The sequence below is a fragment of the Aotus nancymaae genome, unplaced genomic scaffold (genome assembly GCF_030222135.1).
Source record: "Aotus nancymaae isolate 86718 unplaced genomic scaffold, 86718_ANA_hifiasm-v0.15.2.pri h1tg000020l, whole genome shotgun sequence".
NCBI lineage: Eukaryota > Metazoa > Chordata > Mammalia > Primates > Aotidae > Aotus > Aotus nancymaae.
In genome coordinates, this window is record NW_026988432.1 from 48,566,667 (window position 1) to 48,590,799 (window position 24,133).

Consider the following 24,133-nt stretch of genomic DNA (forward strand, 5'->3'; position numbering starts at 1 on the left):
GTCCTGTACCCACTAGTAGCCAGTAGCACCCCCTGACAGTTGTGACAGCCACAAGTATGTCTGTACATTGACAGATATCCCCTGGGTGGCAGAATTATCCCCAAATGAGAGCTACTCTTGTAGAACATTCAGGCATTAGCTATGGGTTAGACCAGAGAAACCTCCAGTGCCCAACAAGGATTACCACCACTGTGCAGTCAGCCCCTTTTGGGGGATTCTGTTCATCATCTCTGTGGTCTCCTGCAATCTCAGACATGGTACCAGTTATGACCTTGTAGGGTTGCAGGGAGAATTGAATGAGAAATTGATATATCAGCACAATACTTGGCACAAAGTAAGCCTCCCCTGTGTCCAGTTGTATTCATTTGAGTGCTTCCCGTTTGTTTTTTGAACTTGTTAGTTTTGTTACTTTTGTACTGAAAGTTTTCAGGAAATTAATAGGGAGAATATACATATTTTAATAATTTTACAGAAATTGTTTTTAAGAAAATACATTATGGATTAGTATTATGGATCCAGGATTATATTATTTTGTAGATCTGTTTTGTCTTGGGGAAGAAGAATTTAGAAAAGTTTAAACTATTTAAGATGAATATGAAATTATTCAAAATATGAGATGACTTTCATGGATATTTAATGTTAGTAGTATTTGTTTGAGATGTACTTTAAAAGCATTGTTTCAATAATTCTCATCGCCAACCTGTGCTGGTCGGTACCCTTTTATACATGAGGAAAATGAACATGGAGAGGTTTAGTAAGGGGTAGCACATTGAGGGCAGAAGGTCCCTTTTCTGAAATATGGCAGAGAACAAAACACAGAGGTGAACATTCACTGTCTTCTTGAGAGCTTCGATGTGGCTCTGAAGTTCTATTTCTGTGGGTTTCGACCAGGAGCTTGGTACTACTGATTCTCCTACCTAGGGCAGATCCACTGGGAAACAAGACACAGTCATGGAGTTGAAGAAAAGCTTACAGTTTTCCTCTAGTTTTGAGACTTCCTTGATTTCTGCTTACCCACAAACCCGCATACTGTACTACCCTGAATGCCCACATTTGAAATGTGACCCCCGTCTGCTCTGTGCCTTCCATTGCTGGCTTCTGGTCACTGCCTTGCTGGGCTCTGCCCTGACCTCTCCTGGGCTAGCACCTGCCATGCCTCACTGCTCTTAGGAGCCTGGGCTAGAAGGGTGAAGGGCAGACCCCTAACATGTTGGTGGGACACAGGTTTACAACACATTAGTCCATTTAAATGGCAGACTAGTGGGTTCCCTGTGTTTGTTTTGGTTAGCTAAAAGCAAAATCTTTCCTTCACTCAGTGCTTACGCTGTGCAAGACATGGACAGTATCTGGATGTTTACAGGTGTCAAATATCAGACTGTATCCCGGTGTCCCAAACTTGATGGGTGTTGGAAGCCTCACTTCTTACTTCTCAGTTGGCTTCTGATATTTTCTCCTTTTCTTTATGAAAAATGTAGAGCAGATAGGATGTGGAGTGAATACTGTAATTTGTACCTATGTGTCTGTGCATCTTTACATTTTACCTGGTTTCCTTCAGAATCTTTTTGAAGGAAATGAATTATTACAGATAAAACTGAAGCCACTTGTACAGTCTTTCCTGATGCCTTTCCTAGTTTTTCTTTCCCTGGGGTAACCACTATCCTAAATTTGACGTTTATCACTACCCTGTTTTCTTCTTTTTCTTACATAAGTGTGTGTTCAAAACATTGTTATCTTTTTGTGTTTAAATTTTATGTAAGTGGAATCATCAGTCATGCTTTCTATTTTTTTTTATTTTGCAAGATTTTATACTGCAGTGTGCCTTGCCTTCATTCTGAATTTGGGATATTACACAAATGGATTTCTGAACTTACTAAATATAATAATCATCTTTAGGATGATTTATAATTAAATTTATGTCTTAATCATACATAGAACTTAAAGAAACTAACTTTTAGTTTGTCTCTGAGATGTAGCCTTGTGGATAAATGTAGTTCCAGTTCTTCTATTTTAACATTTATTTCTTCTTTTTGGCTTTGTGATGATATATTAGTCCATTCTCCTTTTGATGGGCATTTACAAAATCTGTGCCATTACAATCATGCTTCAGTGGACATTCCTGCACATGTCAACTGGAGCACTCATGTGGGGCAATAGTTACCTAGGAATATTACCTACAGTGTAAGATATATCCACATTCATCTTTACTAGAGGTGGCCAAAATGTATGTCAAGGTGACTGTACCAGCTTCCACTCACCTGTTTAGGGGATTGGTTCTTCATTCTTCACTTGATACAGTCCTTCCGTGCACAAAACATACTTAAAACTGCTCACTCATTTGATGTGCCTGAACTAGCTCACTGTTGCTCCTAATAATTTTTTGAGAAAAAAGACTGTGTGATATTTAATATTGTGTAAATTTACTCTTTCTTTTCTTGGATTTGAAAAGAACATTTTATTAGATTAGTCTGGATTTTTGCAACATTAGAATTTGCAAAATTTCACATGCATAATTCAGGTAGTCCTTTAATTATGAAGCTGGACTGCATTGCTTCATACAGACAGTTGTTCTGAGGTCTCTCTGTTTGTGGAGCTTACCCTTCTTCCTCTCAAATTCTGGTTCTCACTAGGGTGGACTGTCCCTAATGCTGTCCCTGTGGCCACTGAAATCCTTTCATTGGACAGCCTCATTCTACTCGTCCTTCCTCTATATTTAAATCCCCATCAGTACTAGTAGAGTCTCCTATAATTAATGCAGATGCTACAGGAGCTCTGCTGAGGGCTAATTGTCCTCCAATTGTGTCAGTAGGGCTGAAAGAATTAAGGAAACTAACTTGGAGGGTTAGCTAGACAGCACCAGGTATGACTGAGTTTTAAGCACACTGAGCAATTAACTGTGCGTATGATGATAGAGAAAATAACAAGAGATACTTGCTTACTTTCTAATTTTAAGTATAAAAACATAGTTGTATTAATCTTTATATTTTTAATGTATCACTGTCCTTCAAATTATAGAAATACATAGTTTTGATTGGTTTTACTTGGTATAAAATACTATCTGTCCAGCTGTTGTTAAGTGTATTATAGTTTTATTTTTATTTTTTAATGAACCTAGCATCTTAAAACCATCTTTATAGAGAATTAGCTAACAATATAAAAATGTGTATACTTGAACATATACATTTTTCATGAAAAGTTAAGTTAGTGATGGTGATTTCTGGAGCCCAAAGACTTTTTGGCTGTCCCCCAAACCACATGCCCACTTGATAGTTCTTCAGTCACAATGAGCATTTTAATGGAAATGTTCAGTCTTTAGAAGAACCTAGAATGTGTATTATTTAGCTTTTACTGGGCTAGACAAGTGGGATTTGTTTCTTCTACTCTAGTTATCAAAATGATTAACCCTTTGCCCTCTACATTCTAATTGTAAGCATTGGGAAACAAAGGGGTTGTTTGTACAAGATAGTCGAAAAAATGAGACTCTATGCCAAGTGGAATGTTTCTCAGCTGAAGGAGGTAGCAATCATTGCACACATTTTTTTTTTTCTTGTGTTGCAGGCGTCTGTAGAGGCTTCTGGTGAAATCGCATTATGCAAGACTGGATTTCCTGAAGATGTTTACAGTGCAGTCTTATCGAAGGATGTGCATGAAGGACAGCCTCTTCTCAATGGTACTATCTCAAAAGATATATTTGTACATGTAGTGTCCATGCTTATGAAACAAATTAGCCATTAAAAAAGTCTAAATCATCTCTATTGTATAACAAGTATGAATTTTTCACAATCACTATGATGAGACTGTAGGGACTTTATTTTAGGATTACAGAGGAGCTCATGAATCTCTTACAGACATAATTAGAAGGCTCCTGATCTCTTGAAATCTTCAGATTTCTTTTTTAATTTACAGGAGAAACCGTTATGTAACTGATGTTTACCATTTTTGTGTATAAATTTTACTTAAAGGATAATATTTTGAAGAATAATTGTGAAACATCTAGTTCTAATGGTTTCAAAATTTACAGGAAAAATGTACTTAGTATTTCGAATTAAAGAAAGGAAATTATTATATTTGCTAAAACATGCGAAGCTGTAATATATGGCTGAGTTATATTGAATGAATTTAACAAGTAAAGTCTCAGTGCAGGAGTATGAAATTCATTTTTGTTATGACATTGTTTATAGCAATTACTAGAAAGCTAATTTAGTTGTAGCATATGTGAATTTCAAATATAGACTCATTTCCCATTTAAATATGGATCAAGTTCATTATAGTTATCATATGGAAACTCTTGCCAATAAGTCTAGATAAAATCTGAAATAAAACCTAAGTATCAAAAGGAAAATTGAAAGTCCTTTCCTTTAGCTCTAATTGAAAGCAAATAAAATTTTGGTTAGTAGTATTTTCATGGACTTATTTATTATTACTCAAAATGTCATTGAAATGTGAAAGCAAGAAAAATTGATTAGTAAGTTGTATTTAAATTTTAATTCCCCACAAATCTTGCATATCTCTGAGGCTGTTTTAGAGAGATGCTTTTAGAAAATCTGTGTAACCTCAACTAATTAATTTACACAGAGCTCTTCCACACAGCCTTAATTGAAGTGTTTCCACAGTACTGACAAACCTTAGTGGTACAGTACTTAAGAATACCATAGACAGAGGACTTTGAAATGTAAATGGACTCTTAGCTGCTAAAGTTCTTGGGTACAGGTTACATTTTATTTTAATTTCTATTTAAATTAGGATTTGCTCACACCTATGCTATCTTTCTGAAGTTGATTTTTAAATTTTTTAAGTCATGCTCTTGTCCCTGACTCATTACATGGTATTTTAATGGGTGAATGTTTGAATTAGTCTGTCTCAGTACGGAATTGCTGTCTCATCTGGTGGGTAATGGAGGTTTAATTTAAATCAGTGTACAGCCTTTCTTTAACTTAATATGACTTTTGGAGTTCTTCTGTGTGTGTGCCATTTTCTTTAAATCTATAAGTTATTATTTGTCACCCTAGAGCTTGTATGACCTGTAAATGTGTATAAAATATATTGATGTGATTCTGTAGAGTAATTCATATAGATACAAAAAGTAGAATTTGTTGCATTTCTGCAGTATATTTTTGAGATTCATTTTTAAATGGGTAATTTCATTTTCTAAAAGCTTATAATTTGTTGTTTACAAATAAACACATGGTGTGCCACTAGCAGCCATTGATTTAAGATTAATTACTTTGGCATGTTGAATAGTTTTGAAAATGATAGCCTGTTTTCACATTATTAGATAATGCTGGTGACAGTAGAAATTGGACATAGCTTTCTGCCAGTGTCTTTTTAGGATAACTAGAAACAGGATTTTTGCTAAAGCTGTAAATGTGAAAAAGATTGAAAATATTTTTTACTTTGTGCTCTAGCCATCACTGAGAAAAGCGTGTGTAGTGGTCTTTGGTGGATTTTTACAGTTTTGGTATATCTACTTGTTCCCAATTTTAGGTTTTAGCCTTTTTTTTTTTTTTTTTTTTTTTTTTAACAGTTTTTCACATGATACCATTACTTTTTTCTTTATCATTCTCAGAATATGTTAAACAATACCAGCATCTTAAAGCTTGAAACATACTGTTTAAAATATTGATTAGTAGGAAAAAAAAACAACTTTTTGGAAGGAAGAAAACTTACACAGGCTTTTGTGGAACATCAGCATTTCTATTCAACACAGTGTGTTATCACCAGTTAATGTTTCTTTTGGAGAATTGCTATGTAGGATAATTCTAGGTATTTACCTTTTATATATTTTTGGAGTTTTTAGTAGAAGGATATGCTGTAGCTATACACTGAAGCCAAATACCACACCATAATTATATCTATGAATTCTGTGTACTGCAGTAAATCTGTGTACTATATATGTGCCACAGCTGAAAGGGATATATTGCCAGGCCAACCAGAGTGATTACTTTTGCCATCACTTTGTTGCCTGTAGTGTTTAGGGAAAGCAGTAAAATTGTACATAAGAGGTATGTGACAGTTTTCCAAGGCATTCACCTCATAGCATGTTCTACCATATTTTGGTTGACTTTAGAGTCCAAGACCCTATTGGAATCATAACTCCTAACTCTGGATGCTCCCTTTAATTTCCCGTTGATGGCATCTGGGGACAGGATGGCAATGGCTTACCAATATGTACAATATACTTTCATAGGATACATCTGACACACTAGACATTGTATAAAAGTTTAATATGTTGATGTATTGGTACCATGAATGCTGATTATTTTTCAAACAATTAACATAATCTTTGCGGAAGTGCTTGAAGAACATTGAATGTAAGGTAGAGACATAAGTTGGTATTAGTCATATTAGAAAATTATATAAGCATGAAATGTACAAACTGGACTGTAGTTTAAAGAGCATTCTCTCCTCCCCATTCCCCTTTTGTATTTTGCAAGTGTAATGAATTCTACCAAAATAACAAATTCAAAGAACTAATTGTACCCCTTCCATTTATCTTCTAGTTTTTAACTGTATGTTTTTTGTGAAATCATAGAGAGTTGTGATCAACCTTTATATTTCATGTAGTATCACATGAATATATCCACTCTTTGAAGATAGTTCTGTTTTTTAAAAAATGGCTATGTAGGCCTTTGTCCCATTTAGTTAGCAAAACCAGATTCTTCTTAACTGTGCCTCTATTTTTGAACATACAGGTTGTTTCTAATTTTCTTCTCTTATAAATAGTGCTGCTATGGAGATTCTTTTTAGAGATCTTTGATTTTTCTTCAGGGATATTTTCTTTGGGGATTTGTGTTCCAAAGTATAATTACTAGGTCAAAGGGAATGTAGACTTTGACAGTATCTTTTTTCTTTGCATGTAGTAGCATTCTTTATTACAAGGCTTGTATGTTAGTTCTTTTCAGCATCTCATCACTGTTTACTTTCATAATGTATTCTCATTTTGCTCTTTCCCCTTTGGTGAAAATCATTCCTTTTTTATCCTTTGGTGTATATGTTTGCCTTTATAAATTAGGATCAATTTTGGTATGTTTAGGTAGTCATTTTTACTTTTCATTTTTCTATTCTGCTTTAAAAGCATTTATGGCCAACGTCTTCATTTTAAAAATAAGCAAATTAGAGCTCATAGAGATTTAGGCTTTTCCCATGATTATATAGCTCTTTTTTAAAAAAATTTTACTTTAAGTTCTGGGAAACATGTGCGGAATGTGCAGGTTTGTTATGTAGGTATACGTGTTCCATGGTGGTTTGCTGCACCTATCAACCTGTCCTGTACGTTTTAAGCCCCATATTCATTAGGTATTTGTCTTAATACTTTCCTCCCCTTGCCACCCACCCCCCGACAGACCCCAGTGAGTGTTGTTCTCCTCCCTGTGTCCCTGTGTTCTCATTTTTCCATTCCCATTTATGAGTGAGAACATGCAGTATTTGGTTTTCCGTTCCTGTGTTACTTTGCTGAGAATGATGGCTTCCAGCTTCATCCATGTCCCTGCAAAGGACATGAACTCATTCTTTTTTATGATTGCATAGTATTTCATGGTGTATATGTGATTATATAGCTCTTTAGATTGTTAGCAGCAGACCTGGAATTAGAGTCCAGGTTTCCTGATTTCCAATTTAGTTCTGATAACGGTGATGATAAAAAACTCTTACGGTATAACACTGACAAAGGGATCCAGCCTAAATATCCAGGTGTCTTGTGGCCACTTTATTTTAGAGCCGGTCTTTATTCCCCACTTACCATCGTGACTTGTGTGTTAACTAGATATGTTTGGGAATTGGGGAGTATGTTAAGCAATACTCCTTATAATTAAAAAGCATCTTTCAATTATTGTCACTGTTAGTATTTTGTGCACACCTGTTTACCAGTGGAAGAACCTAGGACTTTGGAAGATAATATGTAGTCCTTAATGTTTAACTTACACTCCACTGACTAGGAAAAAAAATCTCTCTTGATAGCATATTTCTTGAAAATAAAATAACTGCAATCATACATTTTCATTTTGTCACTAACAGTGTATCTAACACTATGAAATAACAACCACACTGTGGCATTGCAGAGAGGATCCTTGGCTGTTTTTAGTGTGGATGTCAAGAGTGAAATTCCTGTGTGTTTTGCATTGGTGGTCTGCATGCTTAGATATTTCTCTAAGTAAACTCCTCTGAATCTGGTCAACATAAATAGCAACCTGCAATTACCATGCATATTTTCAGTAATCCATTCATGCTCACCATCTCTGGGCAGCGCATGATGATTATTTTCAACTAGATGGAATTTGATTTAGATTAGTGTGCTTACTGATTGAGGCTTGTCTACATTAACATGGTCAGAGGAAGCTGCAGTATGGTATCTTAAGATAACAGAACTGAAGTACTTTTTATTAGCTTAGTAGGACTATACAGCTGTACAACTCTTCTATTTTTTAATAATATGGGTACTTTTGTATGCAGTATCACTGAATCGGGAAAGAGACTTGAATTATCTGTTACGAATGCCGTGGCTTTTGGTTTTATGTATATTTTTATTTTGATACATCTTTTTGTTATAAAATGTGTAAATGTTTTAAAAAATTTGAAAGATAGGTTTATAAACATCTTGTTAATAAAGCCAGCCAGGGCCCTTGCACTTTATGATTTCCAGTTGATTGTGGAAAATGGTACTAAGACAGAGATTGTTCTCTTGGATATTGATGATAAACTTTAAGGAGGAAAAAATGAAATGCCGTCATGTACATTCTCAGGGGTGGTGGACAGTTTTTTAAACCTTGTGGTAGTTTTCATTTATTTTTAAAAAATAATTAAATATATGATATCAATAAAAGAACCAAGAACTTTCCATCCTTATTTTCTTTTTTTTTCTATTTCAATCCTTATTTTTAAAACTGTAATCATTTAAGTTTATTTAATACTTGGAATTTTTTGTATCCCTTTTGATGTATTTTAGATGTAGTTTTCTTAATGCAGTGCAGCAAACTAAGATAAGCCAGTTTGGGTGGTCACTTTTTTTTGAAGTTCTTTTGCAGTTCTTCATAGCCTTCAGTAATTTGGAGTAGCTGAGATCTCCTCCCTCACAAACTTGGAACGAGGAGATATGTGTTAAAGAAAGCAAGTCACAGCTCCACGTCTATCATGCATGCATACAAACATATTAGCAAGCAGACACCGAAATGGTTTAAAACCTGCCCTTTTAAGATCAGAGAGGCCGTTACTCTATCCTTTTAGGCTTTCTCTACTAAACGTCTAGTGGGGAGTAGAAAAGAAACTCAATAATAAGTAAAATATACTGTATGTTAGATGGTGATAAATGCTATGGAGAAAAATAAAGGGAGAAGGGAAATAGGGAGACTGTGTGTCTTTGCATTTAAATAGGATGGTCGGGGCAAATGTCATTGCATAGGAGACAGTGGTTGGTGATAGTTCCAGGTTGTTGGTGATGGTTCAAGGGCCTTACACATTAAGGGAAGAAGCATGACAAAGGGAGCTAACAGCAAATGCAGGAGTCCTGAGGCAGAAGCATGCCTGAGGTCAGATAAGTCAAGGGCCACTTTGTGTGGGGCTTTGACTAGGAGGAGCTAATGATCTACTGGAAGGCTTTCAGGAGAGAGAGGTTAAGACATGATCTGACTTTCAAAACAGGATCATGTTGGCTGTTGTGTTGAAGAAAGACCAAAATGCAAGAGAGGAAGGGGAGACCAGGTAGGAGGCTAGTAATAATCTGATGAGAGAAGGTACTGGTGTGGATCAAGGTGGTAGCAGTGGAATTAGAAGAAGGGATTCGATTCTGAATTTTAAAAAATGTAATAATTTATTGAAGTGAAATTCACATAACGTAAAATGGCCATTTTAAAGTGAACAGTATAGTGGCACTTAGTACATTCACAGTGTTGTGCAACCACACCTCTATCTAGTTCTAAAATGCTTCCATCACTTCAAAATAAAAAAGAGAAAACACTGTAGTCGTTAAGCATTTTCCTTCTGATTTCCCTTCCTGTGGCCCTGTAAACATTTTGTGTCTGGCTTTTTCATTTAGCATAATATTTTGGAGTTCATTCATATCCTAGCTTGTATTAGTACCCTGTTCCTTTTTACTGCTGAATGTATTCCTGTGTGTGCGTGTGCGTGTGTGTGTGTGTATGTGTATATGTATATGCATATTTTTCTCAGTTCCTGTTTTCTCTTCTTTGGAGTATATACCTGGGAGTAGAATTGAGGGATTATGTATTAATTCTGTGTTTAACATTTTGATAAACTATCAAATTGTTTTCTAAAGCATATGAACCATTTTGCATTCCCACTAGCAGTGTACAAGGATTCCAATTTCTCCACATACTCATCAATATTTGTTATATTTTATATTTATTTTGATTGTATCCTAGTAGGTGTGAAATGGCACCTCTTTGTTGTTTGATTTGCATTTCTCTAATGAATGGTGACGTTTCATACCTTTATATATATATATATATATATATATATATATATATATATATAGTTTTCCATATCTTGTTTGGAGAAATGTCTATTCAAATTATTTGCATACTTTTTCAATTGAGTTGTTTGTCTTCATGTTTTTGAGTCATAAGAATTTTTTGTATATTCTGGAAACTAGATCTTTGTCAGATGTATGATTTACAATAATTTCTCCCATTTCACAGGTGGTGGTTTTAGCCTTTTTGGGCTACTACAATAAAATCCTTAGCTTGGGTGGCTTATAAACAATAGAAACTTATTTCTCACAGTTCTACAGGCTGAGAAATCCAAGATCAGAGTGCTTGCAAGTTCAGTGTTCAGTGAGGGCCTGCTTCGCTATAGATGGCCATGATCACATTGTAACCTCACGTGGTAGAAGAGGGAGGGAAGCTCTCTGGGTCCTCTTCTGTAAGGGCACTAATTTCATTCATAAGTACAGAGACATCATGACCTGATTACCTCCCAAAAGTTCCACCTCCTAATACTATCACATTGTTGGTGAAGATTTCAACATGTGAAATTTAGGGAGACACAACCATTAAGACCATAGTAATTAGTTGTCTCTTCACTTTCCTGGTAATTTCCTTTGATGCACAAAAATTTTTAATTTTGATGAAGTTCAACTTACCTGTTTTTTGTCTGGTTACCCTTGCTTTTGATGTTGTATCTGTAATCCCAGCACTTTGGGAGGCCAAGGTGGGCAGATCACCTGAGGTCTGGAGTTCAAGACCATCCTGGCCAATGAGGTGAAACCCACCCCGTGTCTACAAAAAATGCAAAAATTAGCTGGGCATGGTGGCAGGCACCTATAATCCCAGCTACTCAGGAGCTGAGGTAGGAGAATTGCTTCAACCTCGGAGACGGAGGTTGCAGTGAGCCGAGGTCACACCACTGCGCTACAGCATGGGTGACAGAGTGAGACTCTGTCTCAAAAGAAAAAAAATCCATTGCAAAATCCAAGGTTACGAAGGTTTACTCCTATATTTTCTTCTAAGAGTTTTATGGTTTTAAAACACTCATATTTAGGTAATTGATCTATTTTTTAAATTGTTGTATATAGTGTCAGGTAGAGGCCTAATTTCATTCTCTCAATATGTTTGAAGATAGAGTTGACTGGATATGATGGATTGAATGTGTATGTGGGAGAGAGGGGGGATTCAGGGATGACTTCATGTGGTGTTTGGGCACTGGGAAAGATGTGACTGACTGTGATAGGGAAGATCAGGAGCCTGGTTTGAATTTGTTGAAATGAAGATCAGAGATGACAAGGAGACATATGGATATGAATCTGAGGTTCTGTGGAAAGGGCTTGGCTGCAGAGTTGGGAGGAGTACTCAGCGTACAAACAGCAAGTAAAGCCATGACTTTAATAAAATCACTGTGGAGCTGAGTGTGAGAAGGAGAAGCCTAAGAAAGAAAAGAAACAGTTTAAATATCAAGCATTTGAGAACTCTAGTGTTAGGAAGTTAGAGTTAAGGGGAGAAATAGAGACTGAGAAAGAGTAATAGTGAGGTGGGAGAGCAATCAGTAGGGTGTGATGTCATGGAAGGTAAGTGAGGGAGTGTTTCAAAGGAAAGGAGTGATCATCTGTGCTAAATGCTGTGGAAGGGTCCCCTCAGATGAGGACTGAGAATTCACCATTGGATTTAGTAACATGGAGACAACTGATGTCTTAGATAAAAACTCTTGGGGACAAGGATCAGAAGCTTGATTTGAGTGTATTCAACAGTTAGGTAGAGTCAGGAAACTCAGTCTGGATACAGATTGAGTTTTTCATTAAAAGAAGAAGAAGAAATTGGATGTCAGTTTGTGAGAGAAGTAGGGTCAACTGAGGACATTTTTCTTAAAGATGGGAATTAATGTTTGTACAGTGAGGTCAAAGAATCCAGTGGGGAGGGAAAAAGTGATGGTGCAAAAGAGAGGAGATAGTTGCTAAGGCAGTATCATCAACTAGGCTAGAGAAAGAAGATCAAGGAGGATTTAGAAATCTATGTTTTTTAACACATCCCGCAGATGTTTTTATGTACCTGCATTTTTAGAACCACTCTAACACATTTCGTTGAGTCACTCCTAAAATGGTAAAAAACTCTTCATTTTATCTTGCTGCTATTATGTCAGCAGAAGGTTTTCTCTACAGAAATGGCAGAGAGGATAAAAATGAAAGCCTTGTGGTGTTCAATGATGTAAACAGCATTTTCATTGCTGTAGCACCCTTGACAGATGGTTTTCCAGTTTCTGCAAGAATACTACTGCCACTCCCTTCCCCCAAATGAGGAGGAGATCACTCTCTTACCAAGTCTGCCCCATCTTTGGAGAGCTCTAGCTGTTAAAAAGTGATTTCTTAAAAAGTTTAACTGAAGCATATGTTTTTAAAATTTTTACCCACTGGTGCCTTTGGCATCACACAGAGCGAGCATATCCTTTTATGCTCGGAGGTCATTCATTTCATTATTTGTTCATTCGACAAGTAATATTGAACAGTGACATGTGCTAGGCCTTTCTCAAGGAACTGGGCAATAGTGGTCAACAGACAAGCAAAATCCCTGTAGCAGGAACTTACATTCTAGAGATCCTTCAAATACCTGAACACAATCCCCCTTCGCTCCTTATATCTCCTCTGCTCCAGGCTAAACATCAAACAATTTCTTCAGTGATGTTTGAGCGTGCTTGTTTACTCTTCACTTTCAAATAGAGGAAACTGAGGTTCTCTCCACAACGAAACTCAGTACCTGTGGGTCTTGATGCATGCTATAGAGGCATTCTTCTTGCCTTTGATGTGGATGCAGGGCTTCTAGTGCAGCCCACAGTGGATCTGGCATTATTTATGGCTACATCATTCTGTTGGCTCCCGTTAAGTCTGTGGTTAACTAAAACCTGAGTTGTTTTTTTTTCAAACTGCTTACCATCTTACACTTGTAAAATTGATTTTTGAACATAAATGTTAGACCTTTTGGTTGTTTTTTTTTTTTTTAAGGTCCTAGATTTTATTTTTTAAGGTCAGGAGACCCCACTGACAGCCCAAATACATAATAGCCCTAGGAATTAATGCCAGTACTTACTTTAAATCCTCATTTGAAGAAGGGTATACAATAAAATCTACAAGTTTCAGATGACACAAGCTGTCAAATTGATGGAGTAAAACCACACACACATGCGCACACACACATCCACTGTCAAATTGATGGAGTAAAACCTTCACACACACATGTGCACACACACACACATTTTTTTTTTTTTTTTTTTTGAGACGGAGTTTCGCTCTTGTTACCCAGGCTGGAGTGCAATGGCGCGATCTCGGCTCACCGCAACCTCTGCCTCCTGGGTTCAGGCAATTCTCCTGCCTCAGCCTCCCGAGTAGCTGGGATTACAGGCACGCGCCACCGTGCCCAGCTAATTTTTGTATTTTTAGTAGAGACAGGGTTTCACCATGTTGACCAGGATGGTCTCGGTCTCTTGACCTCGTGATCCACCCGCCTCGGCCTCCCAAAGTGCTGGGATTACAGGCGTGAGCCACCGCACCTGGCTAATTTTTTGTATTTTTCGTAAAGACAGGGTTTCTCCATGTTGGTCAGGCTGGTCTCAAACTCCTGACTTAAGGCGATCTGCCCGCCTCAGCCTCCCAAAGTGCTGGGATTACAGGCGTGAGCCACCACACCTGGCTTCATTCTTTAATTCATTAAATGCATAAAACGTAGTCCATGAATTTCAGCCCAGCAACTTTAAGACACATGTTAAAACTATATTTTAATTCTTGGCCTATGATTTTCTTAAAATAGAATTCTTAATGTCAGGCAATGGAGAAAAGGCCTACTGCAGATACATGAAGATAGAAGTAAGGGGATTTAGATAATTCTAGTTATGACTGTTTTAAACCTTCCCTGAAAAATGCATCTCATTCTTTTTAATAAAAATTTAAGGTTATGTATTTGTAAAAATGTACTTATCTTACTAAAGAAGATCTATAGTTGTTAAAGAGTGTCCATTCATCTTGAGGACTTTTATGTCAATAGAGGGTTGTCTCCTAAACTTACAGAGCATAGAACAGAGATATACCCCTTATGGTGTTTGGACATATGAGCACAGTTTTTTTTCTTTTGGCCTTTAATACCTTTGTGTTTTGAACTGTGTCTCTGCAAGAGTCTAAAGTTTGCTTCTTTAATTGTTCATTGGTAAATCTTCTATAGATCAGTCTGGTTGGGATTTCCTCACTTACAAGGAGAAAGTCACCAGCAGCTTGATCTATTATTTTTCCCTATTCTATGTGGATTAAGGTCCTTTTTTGAATGCTTTCCTGTCATTTATTAAAAAATGTCCTTTAGGCTTCTTTCCAAATGGAATCATCTTTGATGCTAATATTCATACTCCGTGTTGTATGAAGAATGAAACTAAGAGCGCCAGCCACTTTTGAAGATGTGTGTCTTTACACCTGGGTCAGTCAGTCCCGGCTGCGCCTCCCTGAGAGCCAGTCATTCTTTGTAACAATGCATTATTTCACCTCGATTGAAGATTTTCATTAGTGTAAGGAAATATCCCTTCGATGTATGCACTTATCATATTTTAATTGTACTAACTTTTAAATGGACTGTTACATGATTCTTTGCTGGCTGTTTATATGTCTTTATTTTTCCAGTTCAACGTTTGTAGTGTTCTGTATTAAAAGTATAGGAAATAACTCAGAGTCCTCTTGTTTCAACTCTTTTCTTTTTTTAACCCAATAGCGTTGGTTTTCAAATGTTAGCATGCTTACGGGTTATTCTGGGAGCTTGGTAAAATGCAGATTCCTTGGCCCCAATCCAGAATTTGAGCTCTGGGTCCTAAGAAATGTGTTTTTGAAAGTGAATTCCAAGTGATTCTGGTAAAGATTATTTAATACTATACTTAGATATTTGGCCTTAGTGTGTATTTCCATAACAAATACAGATTATGTTCAGTTATGTTCACTCTGTTTTTAGTCAGCCATATTAATCTAGTTGAATTTTTGCTTTGGAGGTTATAAATTAAATCTTTTTTCTTGTCTTTTATATAGAAGTCTACTTTCTGTCCTTGGATAGACATTACCAGCATCTAAAACAGATATTGAAGAAATATTTATTCGTGTTAACATTTGATCAGAGCATGTCTGTATACATTATTAGTATGTACTATTTTTGTTTGTTTTTAAATATTTGAATATTTATTTCACCAGATCCTCAAATGAGGAGATGAGTAAACTCTGATAAACGTGTTTAATGACAAATTGCGACAAAGGATATTCACTTACTTGATGGTAAAAGGAAAAAAAGATTACAGCAAAGAACGTGGCCCATAAACTGTACTTCTTAGTTCATTCCTAGACCTGAAAGTTCCTCCTTCCTGGCCATTTCATTAAACTGCTCATGTTATGATCTGACCAGGGACATTTTTGGCAAAAAAGAAACACCTGATAATACTGCCTTTGATTTTATTCTGATGTCAGCTAGCCTTCCTGATATTCTTGACTTTAGTTAGCAACTTGTTGGATTATATTTTGAAACCCTGTAAGTCAGGGCCAGTTCCTTGTTACTTTATCTCTCATTTCAGAAGTTAACTTTAAATTATTCTCAGATTTGGCATGTATTATGCATTTGAGAAAAATGTTGATAAGGACATTATCAGGTTCTGGGAAGTCTTTATATTCTGGACATTCATTCAACAGATGCTTGTTTTATGTTTTGTGTAAGGAAGTCACTATGTATTACCTTGGAAAATGTCAGTGCCCAGCTAACAATTACTAGTTGTGGTAGTGGGGAAAATATGCATAATTTGCGACAATCATTTAAATTAAAATTTAAATGTCTCTGTAGAATTTCTGCATGGTTTTCAAGGCTAAAAAAATAGTGGACCACCTTTATGAAATGACCAGAGAAAAATCTCAACACAATTTGTGCTTCTAATTTCTTTGTGAGATTAAATCTTTCAGATTTTCACATTATGCATATATGCGATTATTCCTTCAGTTCAGTCACTTAGGTCTGGTATGGCATCTTTGTTGACTTGTCATCTATATTCTATTGATGCAGAAGACAAATTTATTAAAGCATCTCATTGGATTTGTATTGTAGGAAAATGGTCCCTTATGGGATAATCTCACACTACTCAAACTGATAAACCTAAGGTATGGTATTCTCAGTCCACTAATGATTAACAAATTAGTAGACAGCATGAATTCTCACTCATATTGATACTCCAGTGTCCAAGTTTTAGTAGTTTTATATGTAAATGTCCTAAGGGTTTAACCCATCTCAAACAAGAAATATAATTTATTATTTCCCAAGCAATAATTAAAAAATAGGAAATGAACAGATGCATTCTTCATTTGGCTTTCTACTGATAGATTGTCTGGTCACACGTGGACATTTCGGCAATGATACATTAATATTTGTAAGAGACACTTTACCTTTGCCATTTAGATTGATTATTTGTGAACGTATTACATTTGCATAGCATTTTATACTTCTTGAGAAATTTCATAAGTTTTATTTAGCTGCCCCACACCCTATGAGTCAGGTAGAACAGGGGATGTTTCCATTTTCACATAATGCTGAGACCATGAAGCTGAAGTGATTCACTTAGAATCATGAGATGAATACGTAGCTGAATGCGGTCTGGATTATTGTGTTCTCACTTCTGTCCTCTCTGGAGGGCCCTTTCCCTCCAGCCCATGATGTCATTGCTTCTCAGAATGGCTGCTTCTGATTGAGCATTTTGGGCACCTTCCACTTTCTCATGCCCTACATGCCAGTATTCCCTTGCTTATCTGGGTTTTTAAAGTCCATGTTGCTAGTCAAGGTACACGTTCATTTTCCCATCCTCTTTTCAAGAATGATCACACAACTTTGGTTGGTTTCTTTGAGATGTCAGTAAATGCATATAGGATTCTTTTCAAGTTTTGGTCCTGCTGCTCAACTATTTTTTTTTTTTTTTTTTTTTGAGACAGGGATTTTGCTCTGTCCCCTAGGCTGCAGTGCAGTGGTGCGATCAGGGTTACTGCAACCTGAACCTCTTGGGCTCATTCGATTCTCCTCCCATCATGATGCCCAGCTAATTTTTTAATTTTTTGTAGAGATAGGTTTATGCCATGTTGCCCAGATTAGTCTTGAATTCCTGAGCTGAGCAGTCCTCCTACCTTGGCCTCCCAAAGTGCTGGGATTACAGGTGCGAGCCACCTTGTCCTGCTGCTCAACCTTTTTTAACCTTGATGGGTTCTGAGCAATTTTTAGTTCTTTCTTTGTGGGGGAAAGGCTGAGGGAAGGGAACAGGTAGTTGGTATCATCAACCATCTACCAAGTATACTTTAAGCCATTAAGAAATATCAATTCATTTTTTTTTTTAACCTTAATCGGAAGTCTAGTAACACCATTATTGCTCAGGGCAGCTTCAAGCTGAAGGGATTCTTTTACTTTAGCCTCCTGAGTAGCTGGGACTACAGGCATGACCCACCATGCCTGGCTAATTTTTAAATTTTTATTTTAGAGATGAACTCTTGCTATGTTGCCTCAAACTGCTGGGCTCAAGCCATCCTCCTACTTCAGCCTCCCAAAGCGTTGGGATTACAGGCATGAACCACTGCACCTGGCCCAGAAAATCTTTCCTATGGATGATGATAGAAGACAAATGTAGCCCTTATGAAGTAGCATCTCCGTTTTGCGGTGTATAGTGGCCAGCAGTTGAGCACAAATACAGATATAAATCCCCTTGTTTGCCCAGAATACTTGTTGTTAAGTGAAGATCTAGCATATGAGAGCACTGGAAAGCAACAAAAATTGCATGGAAACAAACGAGATTGCGTAGCTCTGTAATGATAATAGATTTTATTTATCAAGCAACTTACATGTGCCAAGTTCTTATTATACATTTTTGTTTTTAGCTTTTAGCCCTGCAAAAGTGGTAATCCTGTGTTAATCGTAAGGAAATTCAGATGTAAACAGTTTTAAAGTGATTTACTGCAAGCATATAATTAGCAAATGGTCTGTGGGGTTTCCTCTCCTATTCTTTTTCTGACACCATGCTGTCTCCATAAGATTTGCCTGAAAAGTTGAAGTGAGTGAGGAACTAGATCAGACAGGTATTGCTGATTTCAAGAAGGGCAATTTGGATGTACAAGGAAGAGAGTTAGATAAGGAGAATGTGTGTGAGATCAGATTGACATGGGAGGAAGATTTTAGATGAAGAAGACTCCCCCCACAGATTTGGTGAATGATTTGGTGAGACCAAGTCTTGAGGATGCTTGAGTGCTAGAGGGAGAATTAGAATTGGTTGATAGGGTGCGAGTCATCTAGACCTATGAAGGAGAAATAAGCGGTTACGGACTTGGGAGAGGACAGTAAAAATGAAGTTGACTTTAAAAACCATAAGCAGTCAGTGAACAACATTTTGTGTGAAATCATTTACATAGAGGACACTATGGTGGCCTCCCCTGAGATTCATTTTTCCAATTAATGTTTTGGGTATATGCTCTCTGCTGCTCCCATGCCATCCATAGCTTTAGAAGAAGCTAAATCCACCTCTGGTTCTAGGGATGAGGCATCAGAGTCCTGTTCCTCTGACCGCAGCAGAACCCTTTGGATTAGTGAGATCAAGTTTAGGGAAATACTGCCCCCTCTCACTCTTCTCTCCTCATCTCCTTCCCTTTTCTTGGGTGATTCTCTCTCTTCTTGACTGGAGACAGGGAAGCCAGTAATCACAAGAACCCTTGTCAATCATCCACTTCCAGGCAGAGTAGAGCGAAGGAAAGAAACTGGCCCTTAATGAAATTATTGAGCTGTTGAATTAATATAATCTAGAAGCTTTTCCTATCCCTGGGCCTTCAGTCATGTTAGCTGATAAGCACCATTGATTGTGTAAGGCAGCATGAGATGAGTTTCTGTTCCATGCAGTGAGTTGCATCCTAACTGATAGTGAGTCTCACTAAAGGTCTCAGTGGGGATGTGAGCACAGACTTAATGACTTTTCGGGGAATGAGAGTCTGGTGTTCATGGTTAAGGCCAGAAAGAGGAAGTATCACATTAGAGAGAAATAAAAGGTGTTTCTTTTTGATCAAGGGGTCCCTAGTGCTGTGCTGTTCTGCTGAGCCTGAGATGAGGTCACCTCTGTAAGGCAGGGACAGTGTCAATTATTTGCCCAGTATTTCCAATTCCTAGCACAATGCCTGATGAATCCTGGCCTTTTGATACTCATTGATAGATTAAATGTATGTGAACACAAGTTCAGAAATTTATTGAGAAATAAGAAATAGGGTTAAGGAGAGTAGTATCTATTGCAGAGAATAGTATGGAAATATTTTTAATGAGGTGGTTAAGTAATTTAGAAAGATGGAAATGGGATGCTAGTTTGAGAATTAGTGGAAAATAGTGTGTGTCTGTGTGTGTGTGTGTGTGTCTCATGCTGTTGCCCAGGCTGTAGTACAGTGGCACGATCTCTCACTGCAACCTGCGCCTCCCAGGTTCAAGTGATTCTCGTGCCTCAGCTTCCCAAGTAGCTGGGACTACAGGCATCCACTACCATGCCCAGCTAATTATTGTATTTTTAGTAGAGATGGGGTTTTACCATGTTGGCCAGGATGGTCTCGATCTCTTGACCTCATGATCCGCCAGCCTTGGCCTCCCAAAGTGCTAAGATTACAGGCGTGAGCCACCACGCCCAGCTAGTAAGGTGAAATTTTAACTGAGCTGTAGGATCACACTATTTCAGGCCACACACACACACACACACACACACACACACACATAACCTCACGAATGCTTTTTGAACAATATCTTCTCTCCTTTATCCTTAATTTTCTCCGTCTCTCAAAATGGACTAAGTTTTTTCTAAATGTCTTCTGTAATATTTTGTTTTTTTCATAAAAATATATTATAAGATGGAGAGTACAGGAAGAAAAACAAGGGTTTCTAGGTCAAATCTTAATATAAAATCACCACTGCAGTGATTGATGTTCTGTGTGAAGATTCTATCAAATGTTCCTGTAACTTGCCCCCCCTGTGCGGGAAGGTGGTGTCAGTAAAAACTCATGGTGAGCTTTCACAGAGACCTTGCTACCTCTTTACTCCTGTGGCCTCTTTTTCTTACAAAGTTGGGGTACAACAGTTATTCAGAGTGTTAAGATTATTAAAAACTGACAGAATATTTACTATATGACAATTTTTTTTTAGTTCCTAGCAGATGTATATTTTAGTATTTTTGAAAAAAAAAGATGATACAATTCTAGATTTGTGACTAGAACAGATGAAACTTGTAAGGGAATCATTACTTTCAAATACCAAAGAACTTAGAATATCTTTTTTGCCCTTTTCGGTGTAAGTTATTTTACCAATAAATTATGTGATATTTATTGGTCCTACATGACATTTGTTCTCTCGGATTTTTGGAACTGTTTATTGGTTACGTCTGGTTAGCTGAAGAAATGGTGTAAGGAGCTGTTTTTATTAATAAAAATAAAGATTCCATTGAATGGATGAGTGTGTGTGGTTCATGCATGTGTCTGATTCTAAATTTTTAATTAACTCTTGCTTTTTCAAAGGTACCTCATCAAAACTTGAGATTGTCAAAACTTAAGTCTCACCCTCCTATAGAAATTTAATCCTTTTACTATTCTAGACCATTTTGAAAGAGGGGTTATTGCTCTCACAGTCTAATTCCACTTCGGAAACTCTTGGCAGCATTACAGCCCTCTATGCCCCTAAGGAGGTAACACAATTTTCAACTTCAGTCTCTGGGGACAGAGCCCAAATCCTCTCCCGCAGGGCTCCTGGAAGAGGCCTGCTCAGCAGCCATGCGCACATCTGGATGCGCTCCATTTTCTCAGGACTTGTGCCAAGGAATTCTGGCTGCTATATCCCAGCTAGGCATGGTGCAATAGTTTCACAGGTGCCTCTGATTTGGAGTAGATATATACCCATGACTTTCAGAGCAGTAGTTGTCAAAAATGTTACGTCGGAAATACATTTTACATCACGATACTGCACTTACATGTGTATTTCACAAGATGTGAGATTTACTTTTGATTGTGATATACTCTCCATTTTCCGTCCCATTCCTTTCTAAGTTATACCAATAATGCGTTGCTGTCTGCACTTTAAAAAGCATTGCCTTTTCCTTGCCTTTTTGGGTGGAGGGAGTACTTAGCCCTTGAGTCTCTCAGAACTTTCTGTCTTTCCTGCAGCAGTGTGGACCTCTGATGACTGGTCAGGACTTGCTCACGCTCACGGTCCTTCTGTTAGTCCTGAGACAACTACAAAATGATCACGATGCTTCTGACAATATTTATTGAAAACTGTGTCCTAGATATGAAAGTGTTTTATATGAATTAGGTTTCTATATCCCCTACAATCGTCTGTGAGGTATAGGCACAGTGATTGTGTATCTATTTTACAAATGGAAATGGAAGACAAGACAGGTTCATTATTCTGCTAAGGAAGTAGCAGAGCAGGGATACTATGCTTAATGTCACATTATTGCAACAATTCTGCTTTGGTGGCCTAATAACACTTACGTAGTTCTAGATGTCCTAAAAATAAATAATAAAAGATACATAAATTATGTTTGCTGGGACATGACAGTAGAGTCACTTAGTTTTTTTTAAATTTAATTAATTAATTAATTTTTGGAGATAAATGTATGATCCCAGTTCACTGCAGCTGCAGCTTCCTGAGCTCAAGAGGTCCTCCTGCCTCAGCTTCCTGAGTAGCTGAGACTACAGACATGCAACCCCCACACCCAACTAATTTTTTAATTGTTTGTAGAGACAGCAGCTCACTAGGTTGCCCAGACTGGTCTCAAACTCCTGGCCTCAAGCAATCCTCCCACCTTGGCCTTCCAGAGTCCTTGGATTACCAGTGTGAGCCACCACACAGGCCCAGTGTTTTTAAGTTATTTATTTGTATTTTCCAAATTGTAGCTAGGCCTAGAGTCTAACTGATATTCATCCATTTTAGAAATCGTAAGCTGGACTTTCATTAAGGAAAATAAAGTTTTGACATTTTGTCTTTAGTTCATGTTTACCTGATATATCAAGGCAAACTCCTTTCAAATGTTTTCTGACAGTTACCACAATTAAAGTGTGTAGGCTTAAAATTAATGATAGGTTTTTATATGCAGGTGGTTATGCTTTGTTTGTGAGTTTAAAATTTTACAGCTGTGATTTTAAAATGCCAGCCTGATGGAAGGACATTTTTTCAGAGAAAAATAATTTAGCATTAGCAGTGCATCACCTTTTGATTCAAAGATACTTTGAAAGACAGATTATAATTTTCAGTGGAGTAGCTGTTAGCCAGAAGATCACACAAAGCAATTCTAAGGCCTGTTTGCATATATCAGGGGTAAAATTACTTGACATATAATGCCTAATTCTTTTGAGTGGACTGGGATACATCTGCAAACTATATGAAGGTTTGATGTAATTAGATCTTATGGGTGTGGCCTGTTGTTGGTTGCATCTGAAAACAGCTTACAAATTGACTTTCAAATGTAAGCAAAAAAGCAATTCAAATAGGCCTTTGGTTTGTACCATTGGCATATCTACCGGAAAAAAAGAAATATGGTGCCTGTTGCATGTGTGACCAAGTCCTGTTTGTGTTTTTGTATCCTGTGGAAGGTAGCCTCAATAATCATGAGGTTAATGTTATACTCGGCATTCACTTAGCTCCTTAATTCATGAATGCCACTGAAGCATATTAAAACAAAACTTTAGGTATTACAGTTGAACAGTCAAACTTTTTTTTTTTTTATTTTTTTTGTGATAAGGTCTTGTCCTGTTTCCCAGGCTGGGGTGCAGTGGTGTGATCACAGCGCTCGGCAGCCTTGACCTTCTGAGCTCACTTGACTCTACTATCTCAGCCTCCCAAGAAGCTGGGACTACAGGCACACCCGGCTAATTGTTTTCTTGTTTGTTTGTTATTTGTTTTTTTGTAGAGACAAGAGTTTCACCATGTTGCCCAGGTTGTCTTGAACTTCTGGTATCTGCCTGCTGAGGCTTCCCAAAGTGCTGGGATTAAGGTGTGAGTCACTGTGTCCTGTCAGCAGTCAACTAGGTTTTGAACACTAGCCACATTATTCAAAAAAAATACACATACATCTGACATTTTAGGTGCACAGACAATATTATATTGTATACCTAGACTTCTTGATGTAGAATCCATGATTTTCCATAAGCAATGAGATTATGAGACTTAGCCAAATTCAAAAAGTTTTTCAGAACGTAATTATGTATTCTGGTGTGACCTATTTCACTTTCACTACACATTTGAAAAACTGACAGAGTTTTATGATGCACTTTTTAAAAGTGTAATCATGAGTTGCCATAGACTCCATTTTGTTGTTAGTGGTATACTGACCATATTTTAACCACTTCCATTAGTCAAATGTCCTGGGAATGTGGGAGGTGTCCAGGATGACGGCCAACCTGCCATTGATCATCCCTTTATCTTTTTATTTGTTATCTAAACTATTTGCCACTGAGAATTCTTTTAGGATTTTTCGTTAATATTTGATAGGTTAGCTTTGCAAAGTATTTGACCACTGTCATTCTTGGCCAGTGTTATCCATGTACTTTGATGCCTGTGCATATAGAGATTCACAACATGTTAACCATACAATCAGCCAAGTTTATGTGTATATATGAAATGCAGAAATGTCACACATTTGGGTCCCTTTATGA

At 37.2% G+C, this 24,133-nt stretch overlaps 1 protein-coding gene across 1 annotated transcript in view; it reads left to right on the forward strand.

The window, feature by feature from the left end:
* The window catches only part of CDH2 (cadherin 2), a 228,994-nt gene that overhangs the window by 25,226 nt on the left and 179,635 nt on the right, over window positions 1-24,133 (forward strand). The window contains exon 2 of the mRNA XM_012447269.3: window positions 3,556-3,667. Within this exon, the coding sequence (XP_012302692.1) occupies window positions 3,556-3,667 (112 nt within the window). The remainder of the gene's footprint in view (window positions 1-3,555; window positions 3,668-24,133) is intronic.